At 55.4% G+C, this 26,162-nt stretch overlaps 1 protein-coding gene across 12 annotated transcripts in view; it reads left to right on the top strand.

The window, feature by feature from the left end:
• huwe1 (HECT, UBA and WWE domain containing E3 ubiquitin protein ligase 1) overlaps positions 1–26,162 on the top strand; it is a 229,529-nt gene that overhangs the window by 171,341 nt on the left and 32,026 nt on the right. For 7 of the 12 annotated variants that reach the window (XM_087985269.1, XM_087985271.1, XM_043680073.2 and 4 more), the window contains 13 exons: positions 439–667; positions 1,283–1,461; positions 3,455–3,544; positions 5,228–5,382; positions 6,195–6,255; positions 9,435–9,542; positions 12,713–13,012; positions 13,794–14,043; positions 15,376–15,497; positions 19,013–19,251; positions 20,292–20,580; positions 21,742–21,886; positions 23,789–24,350. In XM_087985269.1, the coding sequence (XP_087841395.1) occupies positions 439–667; positions 1,283–1,461; positions 3,455–3,544; positions 5,228–5,382; positions 6,195–6,255; positions 9,435–9,542; positions 12,713–13,012; positions 13,794–14,043; positions 15,376–15,497; positions 19,013–19,251; positions 20,292–20,580; positions 21,742–21,886; positions 23,789–24,350 (2,729 nt within the window). The remainder of the gene's footprint in view (positions 1–438; positions 668–1,282; positions 1,462–3,454; positions 3,545–5,227; positions 5,383–6,194; positions 6,256–9,434; positions 9,543–12,712; positions 13,013–13,793; positions 14,044–15,375; positions 15,498–19,012; positions 19,252–20,291; positions 20,581–21,741; positions 21,887–23,788; positions 24,351–26,162) is intronic. The other 5 variants (XM_087985265.1, XM_087985268.1, XM_087985263.1 and 2 more) reach the window with 4 other exon arrangements.

The following is a 26,162-nucleotide window of genomic DNA, read 5'->3' as shown; positions in this document are numbered from 1 at the left end:
GTGGACAGTGTAGAGTGAGCTTTCCTCTGGATCTAAGCCCTGTGCTATCCCTCTCCTGGGAGGGTTTGGCTGTGAATGTTTGGGGACATGGTAGAAGAAGCTTCACGGTCTAGCTAATGGGCAGGTGTTTATTTAGCCAACACTGATATCCCTCAGTTTGCTTCCCCCGCTTCCACCTAAGCCCTTGCGCACAGCAGGAGTGATTCTGTTGCAAATTGTGGCAATGTGTGTGGGTACTACAGGCTAACTGTGTGGTTCTGTCTCTTCAAACAGTGACTAGTTGCACCTTCGGATTGGAACAAGCATTTAGAGTTAGTCTTTGAACTGCTCTGTCTCCCCCTCCCCCCCCCCCCCCCCTCAGCCCGATTTTAGCCAGTTCATTGTGAAGATGCTCATGAATCTCCGATTCCTTTCTAATGTTTCGCTACTTTTCCCCAGCGGATATACCCCCTGCCCCAGGTAACATTCCAGCCACGCACCCCCTCATGGTTCGGCATGCGGATCACAGCGCACTGACGCTGGGCACAGGATCCTCCACCACCAGGCTCACGCAGGGCATCGGGCGCAGTCAGCGGGCAATACGGCCGTTCGCTGCCAATACTGGCCACACCATCCACGTCCACTACCCTGGGAACAGGCAGCCCAACCCTCCACTCATCCTGCAAAGGTAAAAGAATGGAAGGGTGGGTCAGCACTGAGGGAGCGGGTACTGTCAGGGTAGGCGGACGAGGGGTGGTCAGGGCCAAGGGAACGAGTGCTGTCATGGGGAGGGGGGGGGGGTCGGTCAGGGACGAGGGAGCGAGAGCTGCCATGGAGTGGTGGGGGTGGGGGGTTGTCAGGGACGAGGGAGCTAGTGCTGCCATGGAGTGGGGGGGGGTGTCAGGGACGAGGGAGCGAGTGCTGTCATGGTGGGGGTGGGGGGTGTCAGGGACGAGGGAGCAAGTGCTGTTATTGCGGGGGTGGGGATGTGTGTCAGGGACGAGGAAAAGAGTGCTGTCATGGGGGAGGGGTCAGGGACGAGGGATCGAGTGCTGTCATTGGGGGGGGGGAATCAGGGACGAGGGAACGAGTGCTGTCATGGAGTGGGGGGGTGAGGGGTCAGGGCCAAGGGCACGGGTACTGAGGAGGGTCAGGGCTGAGGAAGTGGGTACTGTTGGGGGTAGAAGTGAATACTGTCAGGCAGGGTGGTAGCGGGCACCATCAGGCAGCAGGGTGGCAGCGCTGTGTTGGCTATATTCTGTGGCCTTGCTGACCTCTGTCTCTGGCCGTTCCATACCTGCAGGTTGCTGGGGCCCTCAGCCGCTGCGGACATCCTCCAGCTGAGCAGCAGCCTGCCGCTGCAGAGCCGTGGGCGTGCCCGGCTCCTGGTTGGTAACGATGACGTGCACATCATCGCCCGGTCAGACGACGATCTCCTAGATGACTTTTTCCACGACCAGACCGCTACCACCAGCCAAGCAGGTAAGGCAACCAATCCTGGTCTGGGGCTTTGCATGGGGGGAGTCGAGGTCTGGTATTGACTATGGCGGGAGGGAGGGAGCAGGACCATGTACCCGGGGGGTAATCTACTTGTGGTGTAAATGGCAGAGAGGTTTTAAAGTCGCATTAAGTCTGGGCAATAACTGCTGGGCTGGTGAAAGGCACAGGGTTTTTAAATGCTGGTGTGTTTCTCCTACATCGCTTGGGTTTCGCGGCCCTGTCACTACCTGGTAATCGTTCCTAATCCAGGATTTTGGCACCATATTGGGCGATCTCATTCAGAGTTAGGATGGTTTGTGAGGGTGTGTGCACGTGTGGAGCAGATGCTCGGAGGGGAGGTTGCAGGCGATGGTGTGCCCCCTCCATCTGCTGCCGTTAGTCTTCCTGGGGTCGAGGAAGTGGGAGTGCATCCTATAGGCACAATGTGCACACTCGCACGCACACACAAACAACTGCCATTGTATGTCAATGGTGGGGGGATTGAATGCCGTGTGTTCAAATGTGGTGTCAATTGAGCTGGGCTGTTTTGTCCTGCCCGGTATTGATGCTCCCATTGTGCTAGAGCACAGCATTCTCACCTACGACCTGCAGAGCCAAAGGCCAGTCGCCTATCCCTCTTTGGCTCATCAGTTTCTCAAAATGGAGAACTGCGAGCAGTGGTGTTCAACAGGGCTCAGTGTTGGCACCACTGTTATTTGTGACATGCTTAAGTGATTTGGAGGAAGGTATGGATGGTCTGATTAGTAAGTTTGCAGATGACAGTCGGACTGGTGGAGCCGACAGATAGTGAAGGGGACTGCCAGAGAATGCAGCAGGATATAGATTGGCGAGTTGGATGGAGAAATGGACGATGGAGTTCAATCTGGGCAATTGCGAGGTGATGCGTTTTGAAAGATCCAACTCTATACGGTAAATGGAAAAGTGAAATACAGAGAGATCTGGGTGTTCAGGTCCACTGTACCCTGAAGGTGGCAACGCAGGTCAGTTAGAGTGGTCAAGAAGGCATACGGCATGCTTTCCTTCCTCGGATGGGGTATTGAGTACAAGAGTTGGAATATCATCTTACGGGTTGTATAGGACTTTGGTTCGGCCACTTTTGGAATGCTGCATACAATTCTGGTGCCACGTTATCAGAAGGATCTGGAGGATTTGGAAAGGGTGCAGAGGAGGTTCACCAGGATGTTGCCTGGTCTGGAGGGCACTAGCTATGAAGGGAAGTTGAGTAGATTAGGATTATATTCATTAGAAACAGATTGAGGATGGACCTGATTGAGGTCTACAAAATCATGAGAAGTGTAGACAAGGGTGGGTAGCATGAAACTTTTTTTCTCTGAATAGGGGACTCCATTGCGAGGGGTCACAAGTTCAAGGTGAGAAGGGAAATGTTTTTAAGGGAAATATGCATGGAAAGTTTTTTTATGCAAAGATGGTAGAGGCGGGCACAATACTGTCATTTAAGATGTATCTGGACAGATACATGAATGGGCAGGGAGCAGAGGGATACGGATCTTTACAGGGTGGTATGTGTGTGGAATGTGCTGCCAGAGGAAGTGGTGGAGGCTGGTACAATTGCAACATTTAAGAGGCCTTTGGTTGGGAATATGAATAGGAAGGGTTTGGAGGGTTATGGGCCGGGTGCTGGCAGGTGGGACTAGATTGGGTTGGGATATCTGGTCGGCATGGACAAGTTGGATCGAAGGGTCTGTTTCCATGCTGTACATCTCTATGACTCTGAGGTTTAGATAGAGGATCTGGATCTGGATCGGCATGGGCTTGGAGGGCCGAAGGGCCTGTTCCTGTGCTGTGTTTTCATTTGTTCTTTGTCCTATCCCATGGTATATCAGATTGTTTGCAGAATGATTGAGCGCTGTGCCTGCCTGCCTGCCTGATATTGGGGTCCTCCCCGTGCTTTGGCGGTATAGCTCATTTGGCTTCGGTCCTGCAGCAGCTGTAATATCCTTTTCTCTCTCTGCAGGTACCCTGTCCAGCATCCCGACTGCACTAACTCGCTGGACTGAGGAATGCAAAGTGCTGGATACAGAAAGTATGCATGACTGTGTGGCAGGTGAGGGTTTGTTTCTTTTTCAGGCCGATGTACGCGGAATGTTTCCTCGTGTCGGATTCCTGCTTCCCATCCCCAGTCTGAGCCGAGCTCCTCCTCCAGCCTGGAGATATACAGCAACAAACCTCCCCTTGCTTTGAGAGTGCTTCAGTCAAGGCCCAGGCATCGCCTGTTTCCTTGGTGATGCTAACCTCAGCCCGGGTACTCCTGCTGCACGTCGTCACTCAGTGTGTTCCCCTGACTGAGCCTCTGACAGTTACTCGGGTCTGTCTCAGCTTGAGCACCGAGTACTGGGACAGGGGCAACACGCTGATAGTTAAACTCCAGTGTTCTACCAGTTGCGCCAGCAGTGTGGGTTCGGCCCTGAGAATTTAGGAGGTGTGGTTAGCAAGATTGCAGGTGACCTCAGAATTGATGATATAGTAAACAGTGAAGACGGTTAGCCAAAATTACAAAGGGATCTAGATCAATTGGGCTAATGGGTCTAGGATTGGGAGTTGGAGTTTAATTTGGGCAAGCGAGATATTGCATTTTGGTGGAAAGGAGAAGGGCAGGAGTTAATAAGTCAGGTTTTGGGGAGTGTTGTAGAACAGAGGCACCTAGGGGTTCAGGTGTTTGGCTTCTTGGAAATTGCGTCCCAGGTAGACGGGGTGGCTAAGAAGAATTTGGTGCATTTGCCTTCATTGCTCAGACCATTGAGAGGAGTTGGGACGTCACGTTGAGATTGTAGAGGATGTTGGTGAGGCCACCTTTGGAATACTATGTGCAGTTTGGTTACAAGCAAGGAGAGGGTTCAGAAAAGATTTGCCAGGACCGGGGGGGGGGGGGGGGGCGGATTTGAGTTTTAAGGATAGACTGGGGCTTTATTCACTGGAGCATAGGAGTTGCTTTTTGAGGTTTATAAAATTGTGACTGGCATGGAGCAGGTGAATGGCAAGGGATGTTTCCATAAGGTGAGGGAGTCCAAAGCCAAAGGGCATATGTTTAAGATGAGAGGGGAAAGATGTAAAAGGGACCTATCGAGCAGCCTTTTCACACAGAGAGTGGTATGTAAATGGAATGAACTGCCTGAGGATGTGGGGATAGTTAGAACATTTAAAACACATTTGGATGAGTACATTAATAGGAACGGTTTAGAGGGATGTGGGCCAAGTGCAGGCAAGTGGGGCGAGCTTCGTCTGGGAAACTTTGTCAATGTGGATGAGTTGGACCGAAGAGCCTGAATCTGTGCTGTGGGACTCTGTGACTAAGTACTTCATTTTACTAATGCCCTTCAGAATAAAAATAACTTCAAGTTCATTACTTTAGCATAAACAAAATTCCAGACTTAAAGCTATGTTCTCTCTTTGTCCTACATGCTGACACACTCGAACAACACAATAAGACGGGTCTCTGCAGAGCTTAGTTTTATTTTAAAGCAAGTGGTGGTGGGCTTCCAGATTGGCCGCTGGTGTCAGGATTGGGGTGGGCCTTGAACCCACAAACTTTGGATCCAGAGATAAATATGCCTTCCACCGTCTGCCCCTTGCAAGGAAGGGTCTGCTCAGCCCAAGGGTGGCTCTTTCAGCCACTCCTCAACCTGGGGCGTGGACGTGACCGTGTGGAGTGGGGAGGGAGGGGTGGGGGGAGGAGAGAAGCAGGACACCTTTTGGAGTGCTAACTCTGGAATCCTCTTCCCTGGAAAAGTGGTCAAGCTGCCCATCATCCAGCACCTCGAGTCACTGCGCGACGAGGAGCTGGAGGAGCGGAGAGAGAAACGCAGGAAGCAGCTGGCAGAGGAGGAAGCCAGAAGGGAGGAGAAGGCCAAGGAAGAGAAGGAGAACAAGGAGCAGAACGCGTCGGTGAGTGTGGATGGTGTGATATACTTCAGTATCGGGGGATGACCACGCAAGTGAATTTGATTGGCTTTGGGGATGGCTGTGAAAGCATTTCTGAATGGAAGGCAGTTTAATTTGATAATAGCAGGAGAGTAGTGTGAAGTGAAGTGTGGCTTACAATGGATAGTCATCCACGTTGCTGCATGCTATCGGTGAGACAGAATGTCACTCCCCTACCCACCCATTCCCAGAATGTTCAGCTTCTTGGAGAAAGGCTGTACAGTTTTTAACCCTTTGACGTTACATTAATGCCCAGAGAGTACAATTAAATCTTTTAACATTATAGCTGGGGGCTCGGAAAACAGGGCAGCAGCAGAGATTCGGGGCATGTTCTTTTGAGCCTGTGGGTTAATTGAAAGTTTAAAAACTGTGGGTATCTCTTTGGTACGGGAAGCCAAGGCAGGTTGACGTGCACATCAGCTGCGAAATAATGGTACTGTACGGGCTCCTGTGGCACGGTGGTAGTGTCCCTACCTCCAGGCCAGAAGGTTCCAGTTTCAAGTCTCACCTTTCCAGAGGTGTGTCACATCATCTTTTTAAAAAAAAACTCATTGAAACCCAGAACAAGTTTCAGGGACTGAATGGCCTTTCTCTTCCTGAGAAGGAGCTAAGTTCTGCTGAGGGTGTCTCTACTTCGAAGTCCAAGGTACAGTTTTCACGCAACGAGGGAGCGTGAGTTCACTTGTAGGGAGATTGTTCTTTCCAGTCCTTGGCAAGAATGACTCTTCTTATCGTTGAGTGTGACTTGTTTCTTTCTGTTATTGCTATTTGTGCAGCAGGCTGTGGGTTCCACCAGAACTGCCAACTCATCTGTTCAAGGTGACAAGAGTCAAACAGGTTTGTTTCCCCGCTTGGATGCATCTCCTAACCAATCTGGTCATGCTTGGGTGTAACCTGCGATGGGGTAAGAGGCTCAGAGAGCAAACTCTGCCACAAAACGGAGGCTTCTCGCTTTTTAATGCTCCACCTTTTCTCCTTCACAAACCGTTCCATCTATTTCCTTAGGTGGCTTTCACAGTATCCTATCAGGTACAGCATAGGGTTAGATACAGAGTAAAGCTACCTCTACACTGTCCCCCATCAAACACTGTCAGGGAAGGGACAGCACAGGGTTAGGTCTGGAGTAAAGCTGCCTCTGCATTGTCCCTATCGAACACACTCAGGACAGGGACAGCACAGGGTTAGGTCTGGAGTAAGGCTCCCTCTGCACTGTCCCGATCAAACACACTCGGGACAGGGACAGCACAGGGTTAGGTCTGGAGTAAAGTCATCCCTACTCTTAAAGTCAAAGTACAGCTAACTCTACATCATCCCCATCAAACCCTCCCAGGGGAGGTACATCACAGGTTTAGGTACAGAGTAAAAGCTCACTACGCACCATCCCTATCAAACACTCTGAGAGCAGGGACAGCATAAGGTTAAGTATAGAGTACAGCTTCATCTGTACTGTCTCCATCAAAACCCCCCAGGATAGGGACAGCACAGGGTTAGGTTTGGAGTAAAGCTGCCTCTGCACTGTCCCTATCGAACACACTCAAACAGGGACAGCACAGGGTTAGGTCTGGAGTAAAGCTGCCTCTGCACTGTCCCTATCGAACACACTCAAACAGGGACAGCACAGGGTTAGGTTTGGAGTAAAGCTGCCTCTGCACTGTCCCTATCGAACACACTCAAACAGGGACAGCTCAGGGTTAGGTCTGGAGTAAAGCTGCCTCTGCACTGTCCCTATCGAACACACTCAAACAGGGACAGCTCAGGGTTAGGTCTGGAGTAAAGTCACCTCTACTCTTTTAAAATCAAAACACAGCTACGTCTACACCATCCACATCAAACCCTCCCAGGAGAGGTACATCACACGGTTAGGTACAGAGTAAAGCTCACTCTAGACTGTCCCCCATCAGACACTCCCAGGACAGGGGCAGCACAGGGTTAGATGCGGAGTAGAGCTCCCTTTCAATACCAGACGGTTCCTGCCTGCCCTCTGATAATCAGGCAGTAATGCCATCCCTGCTGGGGCTGGGTACAAGCTGCACGGCTCCTCAGGGCACAGTCTCAGAGCAGCATGCACTCGCTGATCCGACTGAAACTCTGCCTCGGCCTGCTGCCCACACTCCCTCGCTGCTTTCTACGCTTGACCGTTCTCGGCTTGTTTTCTTTGCAGTAATGTGTTCGCCCACCACTGCCTGCCTGGAGATGGAATGGTGCCCTTTGGGATGAGGTAGTAGGTTGTATAGTTTTAGGGTCATACCCGATCTTGGAGTTAACTATACAATCTACTGTCTTTCCTACGGTGGCAAACGTGACCTCCCGGGATTGCAAGACCGCGCGTTCACCCCACACGTGCACACCGTTGGTGAGGTTCCGGTTACTTGTAGACGCTGTCACAGGTGCTGGTGTGGGCTAACTTGCAAGTAATGAAATACAAGTACGCTGCAGCTGGTCTTGGAGTTTTGAGGATGCTGTCTTTCCAATGAGTCGTTGGACCAAGGCTCTGGCTGCGCACTCGTGTAGGTGTCGAGCTTTCTACAGCCACTGATGGAAGGAGAGCAGAAGGAGTTCTCTCTTCTTTCACCTTGCCTTGGCCTGTATTTCTTCCTCCCCCCCCCCCCCCCCCCCCCTCCCCCCCCAGCCCTGACAACTCTCAAGCGGACTCTCAGTTGCTGGCTGCGCCTCCCTGACGATGCCGCGGGGAGGAGTGAGGAAGCTGAAGGAGCTCGGCAGTTCGAGTGTGAGAATGATGCTTCTGCTCAGAGAACCACTGGAACTGGGCAGCCAGAAATAGGAGGTGGTCACCAAAACAACCCATTGGGGATTCAGGAGAAGTGTCTGCACCCAGACACCAATGAGAATGTGGGACTTGCTCCCACTGCGAGTAGCTAGTGTAGGTAGATTTGAGGGGGAGCTGAATGAATGAGGGAGTAAGAAAGGGTTGGAAGGATATTTGGACTGCAGTGGGCATTGGAGGTAGTTTGTCTGAAGCATGCATAGGCTGCTGACTGAGTGTCCTTGTTTCTGGGCTGTTAGTTATCCATCATGTGCTTCAAACACTTTGGGACTTCCTCAGGAAGGGAGAGTGTGGAATACAGTGAAAGTTTGGCTTCCTTTACAATCTCAGACAGATTCACCTTTCTGTTACACACAGATGTACACGTCGTGCTTTTAAAGGAGTGACTGGCCCACTTTGCTTTGGCTGCTGAGGTGGTAGGTTTATATAGTTGTAGGGCAGTGATTCTAACCTATCCCGACCTCCAACCCCTACCCACTAACTTCCGCCCATACCCTTCATTGGTTGCTTTGTTTTGCCCTGATTGGAGCTAACTATACAACCGACTGCCTTCCTCGCTAAGCAGTCAAGCAACCAACAAGGGAGATCAGTGGCTGAAAGGTGGGTCTTGGTGTTGTGAGAGTATTTATAATGCTCACTAAGGTGCCATTTCAGAGCAGCAGATGCAAAGGTTTGCAGGAGACATCTGTCCACATTGCACTGATTTCTGAGACTTTGCATTGCTCCATTAACATGCACCTTCATATGGATAGGCTGCCAACAAGAAACAGCTATAGCACAGATTAGAAGTGGAGTAAAGCTCCCTTTACACAGACCCACCAAACTCTGGTAGGACCACTGCATCACAAGGTTAGATAGAGTAAAGCTCCCTCTACACTGTACGCCCCCATCGAACACTCCCAGGACAGGGATAGCATGGGGTTAGATACTGAATAGAGTTAATGGTAGAATTGGGTGCATTTGCCAATTTATAAATCGCTGTGACTTGTGTAATGCGCAAAGCAGGACCCTCCTCCCTTGTTTCTGTCAGTGAATATGTGTTCACTTATCAGTACTCTTCCACAATCATCAGTCATTGCCACAGCGTTTCCCTTCAGTGCTTTTTGAGGCTGGTTTGGTTCATTGGTGTTCCCCCTTCTCGACTGTCGCACATACCCCCTGTCCGAGCTGTGTTGGAAGTGATCCTGACATCTTTCTTTCTGTCTGTCTCTGTTGCACCCTCGCTCTCCAGGTGTTAGCTCCAGTGCCTTGACTGCCACGAATGAAGCCATCAGCAACATGGCCGCATCAATCGCTGAAGCAGCGCTGGAAGCCATGAGAACTCAGGGCCAGTTAGCAGGTGAGTACCTGTGTCTGTGTCTCTCTGTGGGTGTGTGTGTGTGAGAGAGAGCGGGAGAGACAGAGCCTTCCATAACCTGAAATCTGAGAGGAACTGTGCCCCACGTCGAACCAAAATGCTTTCACATCTAACTTCCTGAATATCCTCTGTGCTGTTGTAGTCATAGCCTCAAATCTCTCGGCACAGGAAGAGACCTACCACACCAGTCCAAACTGTATGTGGGGGAATTGCAGGAACAATCCCCCGCCCCATCACCATACGGTGGGGAATCACAGACACAGACCCGGGGCATGTCACCGCGGACCCCTCTCGTGTCACAGTGCGGGGGAATCACAGGCCCCCGTCTCGTCGCAGTGTGGGGGAATCGCAGACACCGATCCCTTTCTCGTCACCGTTTGGGGGAATCACAGGCCCCCGTCCCGTCACTGTGTGGAGGAATCACAGACCCCCGCCCCATCACCATACGGTGGGGAATTACAGACACAGACCCACGTCATGTCATTGTGCCGGGGAACTGTGGATCCCTGTCCTGTCACCGTGTGGGGGAATCACAGACGGAGACCCCCGTCCCGTCACCGTGTGGGGGAATCACAGACACAGACCCCCCCCCCCCCCCGTCCCGTCACCGTGTGGGAGAATCACAGGCACAGACCCCTCGTCCCGTCCCGTCACAGTGTGGGGGAATCACAGACACAGACCTCCGTCCCGTCACTGTGTGGGGGAATCACAGACACAGACCCCCGTCCTGTCACCGTGTGGGGGAATCACAGACACAGACACAGACCCCCGTCCTGTCACCGTGTGGGGGAATCACAGACACAGACCCCCGTCCCCTCACCGTGTGGGGGAAATCACAGACACAGACCCCCGTCCCGTCACCGTGTGTGAGAATCGCAGACACAGACCCCCGGCCCATCACCGTGTGGGGGAATCACAGACACAGATCCCCGTCCCCTCACCGTGTGGGGGAATCACAGACACAGACCCCCGTCCTGTCACCGTGTGGGGGAATCACAGACACAGACCCCCGTCCTGTCACCGTGTGGGGGAGTCACAGACACAGACCCCCGTCCTGTCACCGTGTGGGGGAATCACAGACACAGACCCCCGTCCTGTCACCGTGTGGGGGAATCACAGACACAGACCCCTGTCCTGTCACCGTGTGGGGGAATCACAGACACAGACCCCCGTCCCGTCACCGTGTGGGGGGATCACAGACACAGACCCCCGTCCCGTCACCGTGTGGGGGGATCACAGACACAGACCCCCGTCCCGTCACCGTGTGGGGGGATCACAGACACAGACCCCCGTCCCATCACCGTGTGGGGGGATCACAGACACAGACCCCCGTCCCGTCACCGTGTGGGGAATCACAGACACAGACCCCCGTCCTGTCACCGTGTGGGGGAATCACAGACACAGACCCCCGTCCTGTCACCGTGTGGGGGGATCACAGACACAGACCCCCGCCCCGTCACCGTGTGGGGAATCACAGACACAGACCCCCGTCCCGTCACCGTGTGGGGGGATCACAGACACAGACCCCCGTCCCGTCACCGTGTGGGGAATCACAGACACAGACCCCCGTCCCATCACCGTGTGGGGGAATCACAGACACAGACCCCCGTCCCGTCACCGTGTGGGGGAATCACAGACACAGACCCCTGTCCTGTCACCGTGTGGGGGAATCACAGACACAGACCCCCGTCCCGTCACCGTGTGGGGGAATCACAGACACAGACCCCCGTCCCCTCACCGTGTGGGGAATCACAGACACAGACCCCCGTCCTGTCACCGTGTGGGGGAATCACAGACACAGACCCCCGTCCCATCACCGTGTGGGGGAATCACAGACACAGACCCCCGTCCCCTCACCGTGTGGGGGAATCACATACACAGACCCCCGTCCCCTCACCGTGTGGGGGAATCACAGACACAGACCCCCGTCCCATCACCGTGTGGGGGGATCACAGACACAGACCCCCGTCCCGTCACCGTGTGGGGAATCACAGACACAGACCCCCGTCCCGTCACCGTGTGGGGCAATCACAGACACAGACCTCCGTCCTGTCACCGTGTGGGGGAATCACAGACCCCCGTCCCGTCACCGTGTGGAGGATATCACAGGCACAGACCGCCGTCCCGTCACCGTGTGGGGGAAATCACCGCTACAAGCCCCTGTCCTGTATGACCAAGTTGAGAGAGAAACGAGAACACTGGCCATAGTATAAAAGTCAGAGAGCTCTGAATGAACCTTTGGAAGTTACTCCTGGGAAAGCTGGTGGGTACAATCTGGAATGAGGGTTTGAACATTGCATTCTGATTAACCATGACCTTATTGAATGGGGGAGCAGGCTGAAAGGCCTACTCCTCCTGGTTTGTACGTTTGATTATACTGTTTGTCGTAGTCCAGCATTTTGAAACTGGACAATTTGTTTTGCAACAAAGAGTTAGCACTGCTGCCTCACAGGGACCCGGGTTCAATTCCACCCTCAGGCGACTGTCTGTGTGGATTTAGCACGTTCTCCCTGTGTCTGCATGGGTGTCCTCCCACAGTCCAATGATGTGCAGGTTAGGGTGGATTGATCATGAGAAAGAGTCCCGTAGTGCCCAGGGATGTGCAGGTTAGGGTGGATTGGCCGTGCTAAATTGTCCCATAGTGCCCAGAGATGTGCAGGTTAGGGTGGATTGGCCGTGCTAAATTGTCCCATAGTGCCCAGGGATGTGCAGGTTAGGGTGGATTGGCCGTGCTAAATTGTCCCGTAGTGCCCAGGGATGTTCAGGTTAGGGTGGATTGGCCGTGCTAAATTGTCCCCGTAGTGCCCAGGGATGTGCAGGTTAGGGTGGATTGGCCGTGCTACATTGTCCCATAGCGCCCAGGGATGTGCAGGTTAGGGTGGATTGGCCGTGCTACATTGTCCCATAATGCCCAGGGATGTGCAGGTTAGGGTGGGATTGGCCGTGCTACATTGTCCCATAGTGCCCAGGGATGTGCAGGTTAGGGTGGATTACCCATTGGAAGTGTAGGGATAGGGTAAGGAGGGGCTGTGTCTGGGTAGGATGCTCTTCAGAGGGTCAGTATGGACGAGACTGCCTGAATAGCCTGCTTCCACACTGTAGAGATTCTACAATGAAATGACTGTTCCTTTTTACCGAATCCTTCATGCCAGACTCCGAGCAGCCTGTTGTTGGTTCCACTGAGTTGGATACCCCTCGACTGGAGAACCTGCTGCCAGCCCCTGCTTCGATGGAGGGAGCCCCTGCTGCAGAGACCCAGGCCCTGGGTGTTCAGGAGACACTGCAGCAACCTTCTGCCCCGCTCCAAGCCGGAGTCCAGGCCTCATCGCTACAGCTGCCTTCTGCTGAGGACGTGACGGCACAGTCCCTGATGCCCATTGAGACAGTACCCGACAGGCCGAGCGGGGAGGCTGAAGCCCTGCAGATGGAAATGTCGCCAGCGCCAACTACAGGTGAGCCAGCTTTCCGCGCCCGGCCTCCAAACACCATCTCGCGAGCTTTCTCCTCCAGATCGCGTCTTGCTGGGATCACAGTGTCAGCCCTGGAGACTGTGTGCACTTTCAATGATACACTGAGTTGTTGGGGCCCCAGGCTCCGTGAAACTTTGGAACATTCAGAGCTCTGTTGCGCCAGTCATTCACTATGGCACATCTGTTCTCGCCAGTGGCGAGGGGGCAGGATGTGGTGAAACCCAGAGCCCTGGGGTCGTGAAATAGGAGCAGGAGTAGGCCGCTCGGCCTGTCACGGCTGTTCTGCCATCTGGTCCCGAGACTTGGCTCTGCTTTCCCGCCTGCTGTCCGTCCCCTGCACTCTTCCAAGGACTGTCCATCCCAGCCAGGATCCAGGAGCCCAGCATTCACCACCAGTCAGTCCTGCGCAGGGATCAAACGCGGGATGTTCCCTGCATTCACACGTCTGGTTGTGTGTTGGAACTTGAGTCAAAATATTCAGGCCTTTGGGATGTTGTTTGAGTGCCTGGTACCTCCAAGAGTTGGCCTTGATAATATGGGTTAAAGTTTTCCAAATGGATATTCCATTCTGAAGTTGGGATAGCTATTTGTGGACTTAACATTTTTCCGATGTGGTCTTGAATCATCATTTCTTTTGTCCCTGTCCCTGCTCAAAACCACGGCTCCCTCACCCTCATTGTCTCTTGGTCCATCCCTTGCCTGCCCTTGCTGCTCCTACCATGTTCCTCCTCCCGCTCACCCCTCCCCCCTTCCCCTCCCTCAGCCTCGCAGTCTCCGGAGAGAGTGGAAGCTTCGGACACCCTGGTGACAGTGGCCAGCCAGCTGGAGGGCTCCCCCATGGACACGAGCAGCCCGGTGTCAGGCATGTTGGAGGAGGCACCGGGGGAAGGCCTCACCGTGGGCGGCAGTGAGCAAGGCAGCAGGCCAGCGACCCATGAGGCACCGGGCCCCACCTCTGAATCAGCAGGCTCTGCCGAAGGTCAGCCAGAACCCGCCCTGGCTGGAGAGCAGAGGTGAGCACTCGGGCGGTGGTGGTTGGGAGAAGGGGCACGTTGCCACACTGTGGTGGGACGCTCCCAGAGCAATAGTCCCTGGATGAGAGTGTCCCCCCCCCCCCCCCCACCACCACTGCCTCTGTGTCAGCTACCATTACAGCAATCGATATTGTATTCTGTGGTCAGGCACGATGTTAAACCAACGTGAGTGTCCAAAGAATCCACAGCCCCTATTTTAGCGGGTTAATGAAGGATCAGTGGTTAGCGCTGCAGTCTCACCGCACCAGGGGCCCGGGTTCGAATCCTGCCTCAGGAGACTCTTTCTGTGTGGAGTTTGCATGTTCTCCCCCTGTGTCTGCTGGGTTTCCTCTGGGTGCTCTGGTTCCCTTCCACAGTCCAAAGATGTGCAAGTTAGGGTGGATTGTCCATGCTAAATTGTCCCCGTCGTGCCTAGGGATTGCAGGTTAGGATGGATTGGCCGTGCTAAATTGTCCCGTAGTGTCCAGGGATGTGCAGGTTAGGGTGGATTGGCCGTGCTAAATTGTCCCTGTAGGGCCCAGGGATGTGCATGTTAGGGTGGATTGGCCGTGCTAAATTGTCCCATAGTGCCCAGGGATGTGCAGGTTAGCGTGGATTGGCCGTGCTAAATTGTCTCGTAGTGCCCAGGGATGTACAGGTTAGGGTTGGATTGGCCATGCTAAATTGTCCCCGTAGTGTCCAGGGATGTGCAGGTTAGGGTGGATTGGCCGTGCTAAATTGTCCCGTAGTGCCCAGGGATGTGCAGGTTAGGGTGGATTGGCCGTGCTAAATTGTCCCTGTAGGGCCCAGGGATGTGCATGTTAGGGTGGATTGGCCGTGCTAAATTGTCCCATAGTGCCCAGGGATGTGCAGGTTAGGGTGGATTGGCCGTGCTAAATTGTCTCGTAGTGCCCAGGGATGTGCAGGTTAGGGTGGATTGGTCGTGCTAAATTGTCCCGTAGTGCCCAGGGATGCACTACGCAGAGCAAAGAAAATAGGCGCCATGTCCCCTTCTCCACCGACACTCAGTAGCAGCAGTACAAGATACACTGTAGGAATTCATCAAGGCTTCTCAGACAACACCTTGCAAACCCTGCCGCCACCACTATAAAGGAGGGCATGGGAACACCAATTCCTGCAAGTTCCCCTCCGAGCCACTCCCCATCCTGACTTGGAAATACATCGCCGTTCCTTCAGTGTCGCTGGGTCAAAATCCTGGAATTCCCTCTCGAAATTGGTTTGCCCATACCAAATCGTGACCAACCTGTCCGGATTGCAAACTGACTGAAGTTTCTGTGTGTGTTTTCTCCCTCCCCTCACCCCCTTGCACAGTGTCTCATCCTCTATTCCCTCTGTGGCCTTGCCCACCAGAGACGCAGTGCCGGGAACCGGAGTGACAGCAGCTTCCGATGGACAGCCGTCCGCCACGAGCAGTGAGGAGGACCCGCTTGCCGGTATGCAACGCTCGCTTCAATCTCGGGCCTTCCCTTTGAAATGTTCCCCCCTGCCTGCCTTGCAGCCTCTCATCGCCAGGGGTCTGCAGGCCTTCCTGCTGATGGTCAGTCAGTGCCCTGTGCTCCCTGGGCCATCGCTCAAAGATGGAGCGACAAACCTGACTCAGCAGAGCAAGGGATGCCGTTGAGATTAGGCACTCAGCCATTCACCCAAAGGGTCTTTGTTGGTGTGAAGCGGGGGGGGGGGGGGGGTGTTTGTACTGCACGATTGTCTTGCATTTGACCTCCCTCGACTCAGCCTGTTGCTTGTTAAGCTCTTATGTGGACACACAATACCAAGTACTTGTTCCACACCATTGTAGATTCCCTGCAGCATCCAAGTTGGAGCAAAGAGAGTGATTGAAAGAATCCTGTGGTCTGGAAGCAGGGAGTGCTGAAGGAACTCAGCAGGTCTGGCAGCAACCATAGAGAGAGAGAGAGAGAGCGAGCAAGAGTGTGAATGCTTCAACTCCAATATGGCCCCACGTGGGAGCCGAGGGTGTGAACTCTGTTCCTTCTTCCGATCTTGAGCATCTGCGGTACCTTTTGTTTGGAAGTTGGGAGTGGCTGCCCTTGGACTGGTTAATTGTGTCAGCCAGTCCTCGACAGGGTGGAGATTTCCATCGTGGAGACCCTGAGTGCAGTCCCTGCTCTTAGCTGAATTGCCTCCTTTCGGCCCACATCCCACAGCCGTCCACTGGTGCCTTGTCACCAATGTTGGTGCTTGGATGTGACGGCCAGGAGAACAGAGGATAGAGGGGAAGTGCTGGTTTCCCCACTGCATGGGGTGGAGCAGGACCAACTGCCCACAGAACTGGCTGTCCTGTCTCCCAGCTGTCAGGGTGCTGGATAGGTGCTGTGTCATGGTATTGGTGTCTGGGGGAGGAGGATGGGGCGCTGAGAGATCTCATCTCCAGCATCAGAAACACTTTGCTGCAGAGATTGTGCCCCACAAGCCATGTCTGACAGCCTTCTCTCTCGCCATTTCTCTTTTTGTCTTTCTCGCGCTCTCTCTCTCCTCCTCCCACCCTGCTTTCTCCTCTCCCTTCCCCCTCAATCCCTTGTTCTTGCTACTCCCTCCCTCGTTCTGGCTCTCTCTCCTCCTTCCACCCTGCTCTCTCCCCTCCCTCCCTCGTTCTGGTGCTCTCTCCCCTCCCTCGTGCTCTCTCTCCCCTCCCTCGTGCTCTCTCTCCCCTCCCTCGTGCTCTCTCACCCCTCCCTCCCTCGTTCTGATGCTCTCTCCCCTCCCTCGTGCTCTCTCTCCCCTCCCTCGTGCTCTCGTTCCCCTCTCTCCTTCATTCTGGTGCTCTCTCTCCCCTCCCTCGTGCTCTCTCTCCCCTCCCTCGTGCTCTCTCTCCCCTCCCTCGTGCTCTCTCTCCCCTCCCTCGTGCTCTCTCTCCCCTCCCTCGTGCTCTCTCTCCCCTCCCTCGTGCTCTCTCTCCCCTCCCTCGTGCTCTCTCTCCCCTCCCTCGTGCTCTCTCTCCCCTCCCTCGTGCTCTCTCTCCCCTCCCTCGTGCTCTCTCTCCCCTCCCTCGTGCTCTCTCTCCCCTCCCTCGTGCGCTCTCTCCCCTCCCTCGTGCGCTCTCTCCCCTCCCTCGTGCGCTCTCTCCCCTCCCTCGTGCGCTCTCTCCCCTCCCTCGTGCGCTCTCTCCCCTCCCTCGTGCGCTCTCTCCCCTCCCTCGTGCGCTCTCTCCCCTCCCTCGTGCGCTCTCTCCCCTCCCTCGTGCGCTCTCTCCCCTCCCTCGTGCTCTCTCTCCCCTCCCTCGTGCTCTCTCTCCCCTCCCTTGTTCTGATGCTCTCTCCCCTCCCTCGTGCTCTCTCACCCCTCCCTCGTGCTCTCTCACCCCTCCCTCGTGCTCTCTCACCCCTCCCTCCCTCGTGCTCTCTCTCCCCTCCCTCCCTCGTGCTCTCTCTCCCCTCCCTCCCTCGTGCTCTCTCTCCCCTCCCTCGTGCTCTCTCTCCCCTCCCTCGTGCTCTCTCTCCCCTCCCTCCCTCGTGCTCTCTCTCCCCTCCCTCCCTCGTGCTCTCTCTCCCCTCCCTCGTGCTCTCTCTCCCCTCCCTCGTGCTCTCTCTCCCCTCCCTCGTGCTCTCTCTCCCCTCCCTCGTGCTCTCTCTCCCCTCCCTCGTGCTCTCTCTCCCCTCCCTCGTGCTCTCTCTCCCCTCCCTCGTGCTCTCTCTCCCCTCCCTCGTGCTCTCTCTCCCCCCCTCCCTCGTGCTCTCTCTCCCCTCCCTCCCTCGTGCTCTCTCTCCCCTCCCTCCCTCGTGCTCTCTCTCCCCTCCCTCCCTCGTGCTCTCTCTCCCCTCCCTCCCTCGTGCTCTCTCTCCCCTCCCTCCCTCGTGCTCTCTCTCCCCTCCCTCCCTCGTGCTCTCTCTCCCCTCCCTCCCTCGTGCTCTCTCTCCCCTCCCTCCCTCGTGCTCTCTCTCCCCTCCCTCCCTCGTGCTCTCTCTCCCCTCCCTCGTGCTCTCTCTCCCCTCCCTCGTGCTCTCTCTCCCCTCCCTCGTGCTCTCTCTCCCCTCCCTCCCTCGTGCTCTCTCCCCCTCCCTCCCTCGTGCTCTCTCTCCCCTCCCTCCCTCGTGCTCTCTCTCCCCTCCCTCCCTCGTGCTGGTCCTCTCTCCCCTCCCTCCCTCGTGCTGGTCCTCTCTCCCCTCCCTCCCTCGTTCTGGTCCTCTCTCCCCTCCCTCCCTCGTTCTGGTCCTCTCTCCCCTCCCTCCCTCGTTCTGGTCCTCTCTCCCCTCCCTCCCTCGTTCTGGTCCTCTCTCCCCTCCCTCCCTCGTTCTGATGCTCTCTCCCCTCCCTCCCTCGTTCTGATGCTCTCTCCCCTCCCTCCCTCGTGCTGATGCTCTCTCCCCTCCCTCGTGCTGGTCCTCTCTCCCCTCCCTCGTTCTGGTCCTCTCTCCCCTCCCTCCCTCGTTCTGGTCCTCTCTCTCCCCTCCCTCCCTCGTTCTGGTCCTCTCTCCCCTCCCTCGTTCTGGTCCTCTCTCCCCTCCCTCGTGCTGGTCCTCTCTCCCCTCCCTCGTGCTGGTCCTCTCTCCCCTCCCTCGTGCTGGTCCTCTCTCCCCTCCCTCGTGCTGGTCCTCTCTCCCCTCCCTCGTGCTGGTCCTCTCTCCCCTCCCTCGTGCTGGTCCTCTCTCCCCTCCCTCGTGCTGGTCCTCTCTCCCCTCCCTCGTGCTGGTCCTCTCTCCCCTCCCTCGTGCTGGTCCTCTCTCCCCTCCCTCGTGCTGGTCCTCTCTCCCCTCCCTCGTGCTGGTCCTCTCTCCCCTCCCTCCCTCGTTCTGGTCCTCTCTCTCCCCTCCCTCGTGCTCTCTCCCCTCCCTCCCTCGTTCTGGTCCTCTCTCCCCTCCCTCCCTCGTTCTGGTCCTCTCTCTCCCCTCCCTCCCTCGTTCTGGTCCCCTCTCTCCCCTCCCTCGTGCTCTTTCCCCTCCCTCCCTCTCTGTCTCTTGCCCCACCCCCGCGCCCCCAAACCTCGCTGCAACAGGGATTAATTTACCGGAGGGTGTGGACCCCTCCTTCTTGGCCGCCCTGCCTGAGGATATCCGCCGCGAGGTTCTCCAGAACCAGCTGGGGATCCGGCCACCGAACCGTGCCGCAGCGACCGTGGCTGCGTCTGCTGCTGCTGCCGCGGCAGCGGCTGCTGCTACCCTGGTCGGTAACCAGGGGGTGACAGAGGTCAGCCCTGAGTTCCTGGCTGCACTCCCACCAGCCATTCAGGAGGAGGTAAGGGATCATGCCTTTCACATTGCCTTTAAAAAGCTGCCCAGCCAACTCCTCGATTCTAATCCTTGCCCAGCATTCTGCTCCGCCCTGGTCATCTGGACCTTTTAGTGCTCTATGTAGGAAATGGGCTCAACACAGAAAACTATTACCCCCTACCTACCCCCCCGCCCCTCCTCCACCACCTGCTTCCCTGGGAAACAGCCATTCCTAGTATTCAGCCACTTCCATCTCCTTCCCAATCTCCGGTGATTTCCAATTCTTCATTTCCCCCCCCCATCCTGTTTCTCGTTTGGTGTTGTATTCGTTGCCTGGGTTTGATAGTCTCCGGCCTGAATCCAGGGGAGCTGCAGCTGATCAGGAAGGCAGCTCCCACCCTCCTCACCCCTGCTCTCTGAAAGGGAGCAGTTAGGTATGGGTGGTAAATGCTGGCCTGGCCGGCGACACCTACATTCTGAGCGTGAATGTTCCAGCAAAACAAACACCTGCTGGTCCCTGTGGCTACTGCTCTGCATTAGGAGGCAACTCTTCTGTAGGCGCATACCCTCCCGTCCCGATCCTCTGTTACTGTGTGGGTTTACATATGGAATGTGAAATCCTGATCCAGCTGTGATCCTGATCTCGTCCCTTTCTGCTGGCAAAGGTCCCAGCTGCAGCCCTGTTTCCCCAGCGCTGCCATATGGGACAATCTAATAATCATCACACCAATAAAGTAACCCCTTCACCACCCTGCCTGCCTCTCCAAGGTGGTCTCCCCCGTCCCTCTTTCCTCTAGCCCTCAAAATTCTGGCTGCTCTCGCTCCACACCGCCACACGCAGCCTGTCTCCTGCTCCCTCCTGATACAGCGTGTAATAGTGTTCTCTCTCCCCCTTCTCTCTGTCTGTCTCTCTCTTCCCCTTGTGTGTGTGTGTCTCGCTCTCTCTCTCTCTCCCTCCCTCCTTGTGTGACTCTCTCTCTCCTCTCTCTCTCTCTCTCTCTCCCCCCCCCCCCTTTCCCTCTTGCCCCCGCCGCCTTTCTGCCTGTCCCGTTTGCCACCTTCCAGGTACTGGCCCAGCAGCGAGTGGAGCAGCAGCGGAGAGAGCTGGCACAGACAGCCAATCCTGACACCCCGATGGACCCGGTCACCTTCATCCAGACGCTGCCTTCCGACTTGCGGCGGAGCGTGCTGGAGGACATGGAGGACAGCGTGCTGGCAGTGATGCCACCAGACATCGCGGCTGAGGCTCAGGCCTTGCGCCGGGAGCAGGAGGCCAGGCAACGACAGCTGATGCACGAGCGCTTGTTCAGCCACAGCAGTTCATCTGCGCTCTCTGCCATCCTGCGGAGCACAGGTACCCAGCCTGCTCCTACCCCCACCCCCTCTTCCCCCCCGCGCTGTCTGTCATCGTACCTTCCGCGTGTTGTCTAGGACTGAGCTGGAGCTCCCCGCTCGTCAGGAACCATCTTAAACACAAAGCAAAGTCGGGAGTTGCTGGGAAAATCTCAGTGGGCCCCGCCGGTCTCTGGTGGTGGTAGAAAGCAGAGTTCAGGTCTTGGGTCCAGTGGCACTCCTCCAGAGAGGAGCAGCTGCCAGCAATTCCTGATCCTTGTTTCTGATTTCCCGCATCCGCAGTTCTACGCTGAAAACAAAAAATGCTGGGGATCACAGCGGGTCAGGCAGCATCCGTGGAGAGAGAGCAAGCGAACGTATCGAGTCCAGATGACGACTTCAGAGCCGAGAAAAGAGTCATCTTGACTCAAAGCGTTAGCATGCTGTCACTCCGTGGATGCAGCCTGACCCGCTGTGATTTCCAGTCATTTTTTGTTTTCAGTACAGGTTCCAGCATCTGCAGTAATTTGCTCCTTTGCACTTCGTTTGGGTTTTATTATTGTTTAAAAATGGCTGCATATCAGAGGGTTGGGAAAAGCCGGGTGCAGTCAGTGACCGCTTCCCCTTCCTGGTGTGCTCTCGGTCCTCCTGACCCCAGAGACACCCGCGTAGTGCCATCTAAAATTGAAGAGGCCTGTTTTTAACAGCGTCCTCTCCCTTGGTGTGTGGGCATCATTGCCCAGGCCAGAATTTGTTGCCCACGGCTAACTGGCCATTGGATTGTCTTGACTCACCGGATTGCTGAAGTGGTCAGCCACATCACTTGGGGGGGGGAGAGAATCTGGAGTCATTTATATGAGGAGGAAAATCGCACTCACCTACTCTCTCTCACATCTTCAAAGGTCTCCCCATCTCGGCTTCCAGCTGCCTGCGATACGACTGTCTGTTCCCCCAAAGCCTCAGGCTTGGGCTGTTCACCACACTTGGCACTGTTTTGTTTTGGGGGGCGTGCTGTGCCCCTCACTCCCAGCACCGTCTGGTTTGGTGGTGGGGAGGAGGGTCGGGTGCCAATTGTGTCCAGGCCCCCGGAGTGTTTAACAGCACTGTTTGTAATTCACGGCCACAGCGGTTGAGGGATGTGCCGTGTCATGCCATGAATTCTAACCCCTGCTTTGTGCCGCAGGCTTCACCGGGCGCCTGGGAGGGAACCGAGGGGTGCAGTACACGCGCCTGGCCGTGCAGAGGAGTGGAGCGTTTCAGTGGGGGAGCAGCACCCACAACAGGTACACCACGCGCAACACATTGGCAGGACCCAGGTCCCAAGACAGGTAATCGGAGCAAAGCTCTGCTCCCAACACAAGGCTCGGGTCCTCGTTCTTACCCGACTCGTCGCGCGATAGGACTCTGCTACTCTGAGTGGAGAAGGTTGCTGGGAGATGTACTGGGATAGGAGCAGGGGTGCGAGACTGCATCGATGCAGAGAGAATGGGGGAGCTGGGCTGTTTGTAGTTAGAGCAGTGATGTTTTAAGGGGCAGTTTACTGCAGGAGTGGAAAGGCCTGTGGGTTTAAGTGAGTGACTGGGTCAGTAACCAAGGAGCTCAGATTTTAAACAATGAGTGAACCAGAGGGAACATAGGGATTCTTTCCTACGGGGATATGAGAGATCTGCAGGGACGGTGGAAGTAGGTTCAATAATTGCTTTCAGAAGGATATGGGGTGAATGATTGTAAAGGTATGTAAGTCGGTGTGCTGTATGACCCTGTGACTCTCTGGTCAGAATATCCACGTGTCTGTGTGCAATGAGTGCAGGTCCATAGCTCCTTGAAAGTGGAGTCGCAGGTAGATAGGATAGTGAAGGCGGCATTTAGTATGCTTTCCTTTATTGGTCAGAGTATTGAGTACAGGAGTTGGGAGGTCATGTTGCGGCTGTACAGGACATTGGTAAGGCCACTGTTGGAATACTGCGTGCAATTCTGGTCTCCTTCCTATCGGAAAGATGTTGTGAAACGTGAAAGGGTTCGGAAAAGATTTACAAGGATGTTGCCTGGGTTGGAGGATTTGAGCTACAGGGAGAGGCTGAACAGGCTGGGGCTGTTTTCCCTGGAGCATCGGAGGCTGAGGGGTGACCTTATAGAGGTTTATAAAATCATGAGGGGGATGGACAGGATAAATAGGCAAAGTCTTTTCCCTCGGGTCGGGGAGTCCAGAACTAGAGGGGCATAGGTTTAGGGTGAAAGGGGAAAGATATAAAAGAGACCTAAGGGGCAACTTTTTCACACAGAGGGTGGTACGTGTATGGAATGAGCTGCCAGAGGACGTGGTGGAGGCTGGTACAATTGCAACATTTGAGAGGCATTTGGATGGGTATATGAATAGGAAGGGTTTGGAGGGATATGGACCGGGTGCTGGCAGGTGGGACTAGATTGCGTTGGGATATCTGGACGGCATGGACGGGTTGGACCGAAGGGTCTGTTTCCGTGCTGTACATCTCTATGACTCTATCTGTGTCTCGAGACGTCACGTCGGGGAAATGTACAGTTGAGCTGCTGTTTTTAATTGGGGGTCCTGTTGACACGTGATCTGCTTCCTCCTCCCTCTCATCCCCCTCTTCTCACCTCTTCCCCCCCCCTCCCTCCCTCCCTCCCTCCCTCACCCACCCCCCTCCCTCCCTCACCCCCCCTCCCTCCCTCTCTCCCTCTCTCCCTCTCTCCCTCTCTCCCTCCCTCCCTCCCTCCCTCCCTCCCTCCCTCCCTCCCTCCCTCCCTCCCTCCCTCCTTCTCTCCCTCCTTCTCTCCCTCCCTCCTTCTCTCCCTCCCTCCTTCTCTCCCTCCCCCCCTCCCTCCCTCCCCCCCTCCTCCCCTCCCCCCCTCCTCCCCTCCCCTCCCTCCTCCCCACCCCTCCCTCCTCCCCTCCCTCCTCCCCTCCCTCCTCCCCTCCCTCCTCCCCTCCCTCCTCCCCTCCCTCCTCCCCTCCCTCCTCCCCTCCCTCCTCCCCTCCCTCCTCCCCTCCCTCCTCCCCTCCCTCCTCCCCTCCCTCCTCCCCTCCCTCCTCCCCTCCCTCCTCCCCTCCCTCCTCCCCTCCCTCCTCCCCTCCCTCCTCCCCTCCCTCCTCCCCCCCCTCCCCCCCTCCCTCCTCCCCCCCCTCCTCCCCCCTCCTTCCCCCCCCTCCTCCCCCCTCCCCCCCCCTCCTTCCCCCCCTCCTTCCCCCCCTCCCCCTCTCCCTCCTGCAGAGCATCGAGTAGCAGCAATGTGGACAGCTTGCTGCGACTGCGAGGGCGCCTCCTCCTGGACCATGAGGCACTCTCCTGCCTGCTGGTGCTGCTCTTTGTAGACGAGCCAAAGCTGAACACCAGCCGCTTGCACCGAGTCCTGCGGAACCTGTGCTACCACACGCAGACGCGCAACTGGGTCATCAAGAGCCTCCTGTCCATCCTGCAGCGCAGCAGCGAGAGCGAACTGTGCATTGAGACCCCCAAGCATCCTGAGGAGAAGGGCAAGAAGGCCACCAAACCGGGCTCCGGTATGCCGTCTACTGCCGCAGCCACCCACGAGCACCGGCCGCTGGACCTGCTCCACAAGATGGAAGCCAAGACCACCAGCCAGCTCTCCTGGCTCTCCGTCTCCATGGATGCCGCCCTGGGCTGCCGCACCAACATCTTCCAGATCCAGCGGTCCGGAGGGCGCAAGCACTCGGAGAAACATGTGGGCTGTGGCTCCACCGTCCACATCCACCCCCAGGCTGCTCCCGTGGTCTGTCGGCACGTCCTGGACACCCTCATCCAGCTTGCTAAGGTGAGCCCTGCTCCAGGCATCCCAGGGCAGGGACAGCACAGGGTTAGATAGAGCAAAGCTCCCTCTACACTGTCTTCCCAGTCTGGACATAAACCAACAGGGACGGCCTAGCGGTTCTAACAATAAAAAAAGGGCCTCACTGAAGGCTGTGAATCTCCATGCATGTTGTATTCAAACCCAAGCGATGGATTGATCATACAAAGAGCAGTGAATAAATACAATCTGATCTGACAGAGGCAGAACAGCAACATTTTACAAAAACACTTCGATCAGTACTTGGATGGGAAGGGCTGGGAGGAATATGGGCCAAATGCGGGCAGTTGGGCACGATGATCAGCATGGACCAGTTTGGGCCGAAGGGCCTGCTTCCATGCTGTGTTACTCTGACTCTATGACTAACAACGTGAATTGAGATGATTATGGTAGGTTACAGGACATTTTGGAAGGGCAGCATACTGGGAAAATGTGCAGGGGCTGTTCTGCTGGGTAATGCTGGCATTCGGGGGTAGCGGGGGTGTGGCATAGTGGTCATGTCGTTGGACTGGTCATCAAGAGCTCCAAGTTACTGTGCTGAAATTTGAGTTCAGTGAAAAGCTCCCGTAATGGCAGCTGTGTAAGCCGTGTTGGTTCACCTGTCTGGTTCACTCTTGCCCTCCTTTTAGGAAAGGAAGTCTACTGTCCTCACCTGGTCTGGCCTACATATGACTCATCCACACCCACAGCCAAGTGGCTGATACTGAACTGCCTTCTGGGTAATCAGAGATGGCCAGTAAATGCTGGGCCCAGCCAGCGACGTCCATGTCCTGTGAACAAATTTAAAATAACCATAGAGAGGAATGGCCCGGGTTTGAGAAACCAGAATGTAGAATTAGATGAGATTAGATTACATTACAGTGTGGAAACAGGCCCTTCGGCCCAACAAGTCCACACCGACCCGCCGAAGCGCAACCCACCCATACCCCTACATTTACCTCTTACCTAACACTACGGGCAATTTAGCATGGCCAATTCACCTGACCTGCACATTTTTGGACTGTGGGAGGAAACCAGAGCACCCGGAGGAAACCCACGCAGACACGGGGAGAATGTGGCTTGGACAGAGATGACAAACAGGCATGTAGCCCCTGAGCATGAACTGCACGCTAAAATCCAATACAAAGGAGGAAATAATCATTATAATCCTGGGGGGATTGTAACTTGCAGTGAGATCAGAAATGATCTGATGGGCAAAGGTAGCGCAGATGAGTTCATAGACTTTTTTTTATTGTGGTAATTTCTTAGAACAGCACATACTGGAGACAACTCGCAGGAAAAAGCTTTTCATTGCTGCTACCGAGGGCACCATCATAATTAGAGTGAGATTGAATTTAATACTCTGTTTGAGGGAGAGAGGAGTGAGTCCAAGGTTAGTGTTTGAAACTTGAATGAGGGCGATTGTGAGGGTGTGAACTGGCGAATTAGATTAAAGGATAGAGATGCAGCAATAGATGCTTAAGTTCAAAGTTTGGGAGAAGATTTGTAGCTCGGGTGCTCGTTGTTGTGGTTCTGTTCGCCGAGCTGGGAATTTGTGTTGCAGACGTTTCGTCCCCTGTCTAGGTGACATCCTCAGTGCTTGGGAGCCTCCTGTGAAGCGCTTCTGTGATGTTTCCTCCGGCCTTTATAGTATGTACCTGCCACTTCCGGTTGTCAGTTCCAGCTTAAGGGGTTATTTCAGTAATTTCCAACAAGAGAGAGGCTGAGAGAACCCACTGCTCATCTGAGCAAGCTTAAGATATATCAGACTTAAAGAAAGAAAACATAATTGCGCAAAGA

The sequence above is a fragment of the Chiloscyllium plagiosum genome, unplaced genomic scaffold (assembly GCF_037043375.1).
Source record: "Chiloscyllium plagiosum isolate Xiang-an unplaced genomic scaffold, Cpla_swu_hap1 HiC_scaffold_51, whole genome shotgun sequence".
Classification (NCBI taxonomy): Eukaryota; Metazoa; Chordata; class Chondrichthyes; order Orectolobiformes; family Hemiscylliidae; genus Chiloscyllium; species Chiloscyllium plagiosum.
The sequence above is the reverse complement of the archived record's forward strand: the minus strand, read 5'-3'. Positions and strand labels throughout refer to the sequence as shown.